Below are 7,500 nucleotides of genomic sequence, written 5' to 3'. Positions count from 1 at the left end.
TGAGAGCCTGGAACAGGCTAATCCTGGACTGGCATGGCAAGGCAGTAGTGTCTCCCAGATTTTTAAACTAATCATCTCAAATGGAGGAAAGATACTAACCAATATAAAGGTGGAAGTGATAACTGAGACAAGTTAAAAGGGTAAGCAGCTCACTTCCAGATGCCGTCCGCGCCTCAATTGAAATCCCTAGCAATTAGCCCACGAACGCAGACGTATTCGCGGCAGTCCCTTGCAGCGCGAGTATAAATAAGAGCTCTGCATTTCATTTAGGCCCAGTTCGCGCTAGAATCCTCTTGCAACATTGCCGTGTTATGGCTGACGCTCAAGCTCCAGTTGAAGCTGCTGTTCCCGCCGCTCAAGCCCTGATTCAAGTGCCTCCGGTCGCCGCAGCTAATGTTGAGAATCCTCAGCAAAATCAAGCTCCTTTGCAGGTGTAATTTTTGCTCGTTTTACTGCTTGGTTTTTCCCTGGCTGGTGTTCGCCCTTTCGCCTTTCCCTCCCCTTTGTCGTCCACGTGGCTGCTTGTTGGCACCATTTTTTCGATAGTTTTGGTCCCCTCCTTTTTATTTTATCTTTTGTACGCCTATATTTCGCTTAGACCGATTTGGCTGTTTTGCTCGGTTCTTGTCCCCTTTTGCACACCTTTTATTTATCATGTCAGTGTGCTTCGCCTCGAAAGCACCGGGTTTCTGTAGTGCTTTCTTTTTGGCTCCCTTCTCCGTTGCACACGCTTTACTTGTTATTTGAATGTGCTTCGCCTCGCAAACACCGGGTTTGCATAGTGCTTTTCTCTTCGGCTCCTCTCTCCCTTGCACACGTTTTATTTGTTATGTAAGTGTGCTTCGCCTCGCAAACTTCGGTTTTGTGTAGTGCTTCTCTCTTCAGTTCCCTTCCCCTTTTTGCACACGTTTGTTTGTTTGCGGGTGCTTCGCCTCGCAAACCATGATGTTGCGCAGTGCTGTCTTTCCTTCGCCCCTTTCGGCTTTTGTTCGCTTATCCGATCTCTGTACTTTGTGGTAATTTTTTGATTCGTGTATTTCGCCTTCCAAGCGTCGGGTTTGCGCGGTGCATTCCCTCCCTTCCCTGTTACTTGTATGATTTCTTATAATTAGTTTCTTTTCTTTCCGCTATCTTGTGTTTTCGAATATTTTGCCTCTCGACGGGTTTTTGTTTAGTCCTTTTCTCGCTGTCTTCCCGTTACCTCGCGTACTTTATTAGTTTGCTTAGGGACGTTCGCGCCCAAAACGTTCCCACGTACAGATTTTTTTAAAACTTGCCACGCAGAAAGGTAATGACCTACTTTTGCCAAAAAGGCAAAAAAAATGGGGGGTCACCGTGCTCGTTTTCGAGATCATGAGGTGCATTTTTTAGAAGATTGCGTTACTTTAAGACGATCTTAGCTTACAACTGTCAGCAATAAAAAAACTACATTAGTGAAATTTAGATCAGGTAAACGCACACAGTTCAACATAACTAATATAACTAAATTAACCTTTGCAGCTGATGTCTTTTTCCGAGGTGAAATAGACCTTGCAAAACGATACATATTAGTCTAAGAAAGAAAACTTCGGTCGCACGAGAGCATAAAAGGCCAAATATTTGTAACTTCTCAAGAACAGATTTTTTTTGTTTTTTGTTAAAATGGACAAAATCAAGAAAGGAAGTGATCTATTGAACGAAAAATGGGGGTCACCGAGCATTCAAGAGAGTAAAATCGCTGCGAAGTTCTCAAAGCGATTGTTTATTCGCACTGTCAAGCCATTGCGTGACATTTCCGAGAAGACCTGGGTCTAAAGCTATCCCATGATGCCACATACTTTCACGTTCTATTCTTGTGGGAAATTTTTGCTAATTTTTGCGCCTTTAGTATCGTGTTTACCTGCGTGGTCTGCGATGCTTGACGTGTGCGTGACATGCGCGAAAAAATGCGCAGTAGCAATGGGCGCGAACGTCCTTAATACGTTCTTCCTTCGCCTCGCAATCCGCCAATGGTTTTGTGTAGCACTTTCCTCTCCCCCTTTATTTTAGTTTCTGCGTGCTTATTTGGCTTTATTGTTTTCAAAAGTTTTTTTATTTCCCAGCTTGGCCGCGCATATTTTTGGCCTTTGTCCAGTACTATTCCCCTGACGCCTATTTAGTTCATTGTTTTTGTTTTGCACGCCTTAGACTTTTGTTTCTTCCTGGTCTTCATGTTTTTTGCCCTTGTCTCCCCTCGTTTTGTTTCTATTTTAGTGTTCTGTAAATTGTTGTGTCTTTGTGTTCCCTCCGATTTTTGCGGCACCTTTTTGTTTCTGTCATAATGTAATTTTTTCTCGCACTGTTTTCTCTTTTTTACGTTTCTTTATCCTTTCCAATGGTAGGCTGAAAGGGTGTCTAATGCCCTAGTGAACTTACCGACGCTCAGGCTGCCATCCCTTGGGTGGGTTCTTGCGTCTTTTTTCCCTTCTGCGATTATCCTTTTTGTTGTTGTTGTTGTTGTTGTTGTTGTTGTTGTTGTTTTGCCGTTTTCCCGCTCGAGGGCTGGAAGCCTGTAGATATTTTTATTCACCCTCTCTGGGGAAAATTTGCACAACTTTAGAGCCGGCTTGGCCATCACTTTAGACCTTTCGGGTAGTCAGCTTGCAGACATTATGGAGCATGTTGGTTGGCGCCACGTTCCCAAAGCTCAAAGCTTCTCGTTGTTTGAAAGTTGCGCAGGTTTTACGTCCCGGAGGTCCTTCAGAGTTATTATCTCGTCACGACTCTTCTGCCCAAGCCCTGGCAGACTCTTACGCTGACTTGATCAGCCTCCTCCATTTCACTGTCGCCTTTCCCACCGGCGCGGTTTCGAGTTAGTTTGAGTTTTGGCTGGTTGGGAGTTTTTCCAGTTTTAGTATGAGATCTGATGTGTGTGATGTTTAAGCTTTGGCGTTCTTCTAGAGTCTTAAAGCCGTATTTAACGTTGGGCTCCTTAGTGCGGGAACATATCTCCGTCTCTGATTACCGAGCGTGAAATGGACTGTCGCAAATAGGGGCAATTACATTGTGATACAGGACGTTTACTATTCAATATTTTATGGATAATATCGGCTTAACAATCAGAGTTAATATGTTGACAAGTTTTAAAAGTCTACTGTCCCTGCAGTTAGCATAACGAGCCATTCTGTTTTGGTTCGCTAACGAGATTTGCGTAAATTATCATAGTTAGCTACTAACTATGATTATACATAAATACTTTCCGTTTTAAGGAACAATTGAAGTGATATATCAAATTAAACAAATTATGTTCAGGTGATAAAAGTTAATAACAAGAAATAAGATTAAATAAGTTACTAGTAAGTAATGGTTTTGATTAATTGGTAACAGGACTTCGTGTCGTCCAATTTTGTCTGTAATCATACTCGTGATTAAACAAATCGGACTGCCGCTACGCGGTCGTTCGATTTTGTTAATCACTCGTTTGATTACAGACCAAATTGGACTCACTCAGCCCTATTACCATAATAAATTGCACTCCACTCAGTTCAATTACCATTATTTAAATGCCTGGTCACTCGGTAACAGGCGATCAAGCGTTCTTTGGGAAGCGGAAAAGGAGAAACAGGACAAGGCGAAAAAGTGATCAGCGTTCTTTTTTGTGCTCTTCTAGATCTCGCACCCCAACTTTGATGCGCTTGCTCGAAGCCAAAAACTCGTAGTCGTACACTCTCTTCGACCCTTAAATTGTTTGCGATTAGTGTGTCGGTTCTTTAACGTGCCAAAGAGTTTTGAACAAGGGTTGTGACGCGGTCCTCCGATCATTTAAAAGTCCTTTTCCCAGAGGCAATTTTTAAAACCTGAGTGCCGGTATTCGACCTTTTAAAAGACTGGCCCCGGTTTTTCAAAAGGTGGATACCGCTATCCACCGGATAAATCACTATCAATTGGATAGCACAATTGGTTTCGCTATGACTTATCCACTGGATAGTGATTTATCAGGGTGGATAGCGAATCCGTCGTTTTAACAACTGGCCCCTGGCTTTTAAGCATGTTGTTAAAACTAAAAAGAATGAAGTTAAAGCAAGAAATCATGCGCAGAAGCGTTTTCTTTTATCGAAACCCAATATTAATTGACCGAAGCGGAAAATACCATAAATGATACTCTTTTTGTCCACCCAAAATTGTGAATAAGCATTATTTTTGTTTTCTCTTGGGACCATTTCAAGTCCCAAGAGAAACTGGAAACAATGCTTAAACTATGCAAACAAAGAGCATCTTGGTATTTTCCTCTTTGGCCAATTAGAGAGAATCCGGGCTTTTTAGTACTAGACGAAGCGACTTTGGTGTTGGTCGGCCACAAATCATGCTATACTAGGGTGCAAGTTGCGACAGCAACCTGCAAATCAAGAGATGTGTATGCTTCAATTTTTTAATGAACGGATTTTTTATAGCTGTAGCATTCATATTTACAATTATAAACAAGCCAGTGTTCATAAAACAGACTGGGTCGTACGGAGTATTTGATCCGCCGATCTTTACAAACTGACCTAATATGGACACAGCCGGTAAAAAATTATGCACGAACTAAATGTGTCGCAGCCTTGCTGTCTTTTATCTTCTCGTGCCGGCTCACGTGCCACGTGCCGTTCTCCGACCGATTCCTGGTGTTTGTATCCCACTATTTAGACCATGCCTGGTTTTTGACCGATGCTAATGTTCCTCTAAGGCAGTTCCTTGTCTTTTAAGTAGTTGTATTCGAACGTGAAACCTTCCTTTCTCCGTTCACCCCATTTTCGTAGGCAAAATAGATGTAGGTTCCCATTAAAAGATAGAGAAAAGGTTACTAGGAACTCGTCGGTTTTTTTTTTTTTAAGATAAAACCCATGCCAAAACACACCTCAACATATATAACCGGCTACGACAATCTCAAGCTAAAACAGTGGGGCCCGACCGAGTACTGAAATGAAGAGGACTGAGAAAGGAAGGGGCCCGCAGCATCCCATGTGTTACATTTCTAAACTTTGTTGTTATGTAGTAAAAAAAATCATTTCTTGTCAGTTGTTCCCCTTCAGGAAAATTATCAAAGGAAATTATGTAGGAAAAGCCAAATTTCAATAAAAAGTGACCTTTTTTTGAAGACCGAAATGACGACCGCCTTTGCAAGTTTTCATTGAACTATTTCTATCTTCGAACAGGAATGAAGCCGCTAGAAGACCTCACAATTGTGCCAGGTTTCGGTCGTGCACTAAATTACCACAAGAACAAGATGAAAGGTGAGTACATTTTTCCAACGTTTGCGAGTTCGCAGATTCTTTTTCGATGATAAATTTGTTTGATTTTCACTTACATAGAGAAAAAAGTCATTTCATGATGTGAACAAAATCAAGTAGCTCAGTAAAATCTCAAACCGCGGCTGAGCTGTATTGCAGTACGGCAAGGCCTCGACCAAATTACAATAAAAAATGACCTCACTCTCGGTTGTTGAGTAGTTGGTAATGCAAGGATACTTTAAAGTGTTTTTATACCGTTTTCTTCCTTTCCAGTTGGTCATTGGCTTTACAAGCTTAATACTAACAGAGACAATTACTTTGTGCTACAGAAATATTTTGATGATACTTTTTGGCTTCAAAGTCGGAGTTTAAATGTTGACCAATTTTAAACCTTGGGTCCCTGCAGTTAGCAAAACGAGCCACGAGAAAAGCATAATTTATACATTAACACTTCATTCGTCCCAACAAGGCTTTTCAGAATAATTAAAGGTACAATTAAATAAACAGAAACTATGTACGGGTGATATAAGTTAATAAAAAGTAAAAAGATAATTGAAATAAATTAGTTGGCTCAAGGTGTGTATTCAAGACTCTTAAGATTTCAACGTTAAATCTTTCTTCAGGCAACGTTTGAAGTCCTTTACTGTTGGCGGTACTTGTGTGCACTGTCTAATGAGTTCTTGTGTTGGTTTCAAATAGTGTACACACTAAATGAGTTTCAAAGCTTTTGTATAAAGAAGCCAACACCCCCATACGAGTTAAGTCCTATAACATGAAGATAACAGATGAGATGGTAAATTTTTTCCACGATTTAGGAAACCAAGAGATGCATGTGCACGTGTCCGCGAAGGAGAATTCCGATTTCTTCCGAGAATCCTCATGTCCACGTCGAAAAAAAATCTATTTTCGCAACGTGAAGATTTAACAAAAACCATACACAATAGAATGAGAAATGAGTCAATTTTCAGTAGGTTAGGTAGTCGTCAATTTAGTTTATGCGTAGAATGAATCACTTGTTTCCTTTTCTCTTTTTCACACAGGGATGGTCACATTTCACGCATCAGTGAAACGCAGTAGGCGTGACAACATACCAATCAGTAGTTATATTAAAGGCCTTGGGTTCATCTTTCATGCTTCGCTAATCAAGACAAGGGAATCATCCACGTAAACAAATGGCCACTTCCGAGTTCATGTCTGCCTCCTCTTCAAAGCGAGTCTAAGTGCGAAGTTTTTCTTATGAAAATTAGTTTTCATTTTTATTTAAAAAAGAACTAATTTCCGTCACAAAAACTTCGCACTTAGACTCGCTTTGAAGAGGAGACAGACATGAACACGGACATGGCCTATTAAAGCAGCTGGAAGAAACCTATTTAGAATAATTTGTAATGGAACACAACGTGGTGAATTAAAATTTCATATGAAGAGAGTACTCACGGAAAATAACTGAATTTCTTCCTTCGGGCTTCTAGAGGCTTTGATGCTCGTGTGCTACTTAAGGACGTTCGCGCCCAAAACGTTCCCACGTACAGATTTTTTTTAAACTTGCCACGCAGAAAGGTAATGATCTACTTTTGCCAAAAAGGCAAAAAAATGGGGGTCACCGTGCTCATTTTCGAGATCATAAGGTGCACTAAGGCCCGTTTCAAACGTCGAACTTTTCATGTGCCGAATCTAATGCAAATGAGAAAATCTATTGTTTTCGCTCATTTGCATTAGATTCGGCACATGAAAAGTTCGACGTTTGAAACGGGCCTTAGAGAAGATTCCGTTATTTTAAGACGATCTTAGCTTACAACTGTCAGCAATAAACGAGCTACATTAGTGAAATTTAGATCAGGTAAACGTACTCAATTCAACATAAATAATATAACTAAACAAACTTTTGCAGCTGATGTCTTTTTCTGAGGTGAAATAGACCTTGAAAGAGGATACATATTAGTCTAAGAAAGAAAACGTCGGTCGCACGAGAGCATAAAACTTCTCTCGTACAGATTTTTTTGGTTTTTTGTTAAAATGTACAAAATTAGGAAAGGAAGTGATCTACGGAAAGAAAAATGGGGGTCACCGAACATTCAATAGAGTAAAATCAATGCGACGTTCTCAAAGCGATTGTCTATTTTATATTTTTTTCATTGCGTGACATTTCCGAGAAGACCTGGGTCCACAGCTATCCCATAATGCCACATACTTTCACGTTTCATTCTTATGGAAATTGTTTGCGCCTTTAGCATCGTGTTTACCTTCGTCGTCTGCGCTGCATGACGTGTGCGTG

General features: G+C 40.7%; 1 protein-coding gene across 1 annotated transcript in view; it reads left to right on the top strand.

Annotated features, from left to right (window-relative positions):
* LOC137971270 (uncharacterized) overlaps window positions 1–6,645 on the top strand; it is a 13,421-nt gene extending 6,776 nt beyond the window's left edge. The window contains exons 2-3 of the mRNA XM_068818066.1: window positions 5,154–5,231; window positions 6,269–6,645. Of these exons, the coding sequence (XP_068674167.1) occupies window positions 5,154–5,231; window positions 6,269–6,305 (115 nt within the window). The 3' untranslated portion in view covers window positions 6,306–6,645. The remainder of the gene's footprint in view (window positions 1–5,153; window positions 5,232–6,268) is intronic.
* The last annotated feature ends 855 nt before the right edge of the window (window positions 6,646–7,500 follow it).

This window comes from Montipora foliosa, chromosome 9 (assembly GCF_036669935.1).
Source record: "Montipora foliosa isolate CH-2021 chromosome 9, ASM3666993v2, whole genome shotgun sequence".
Lineage (NCBI taxonomy): Eukaryota > Metazoa > Cnidaria > Anthozoa > Scleractinia > Acroporidae > Montipora > Montipora foliosa.
This window is presented reverse-complemented; position numbering and strand designations above follow the sequence as displayed.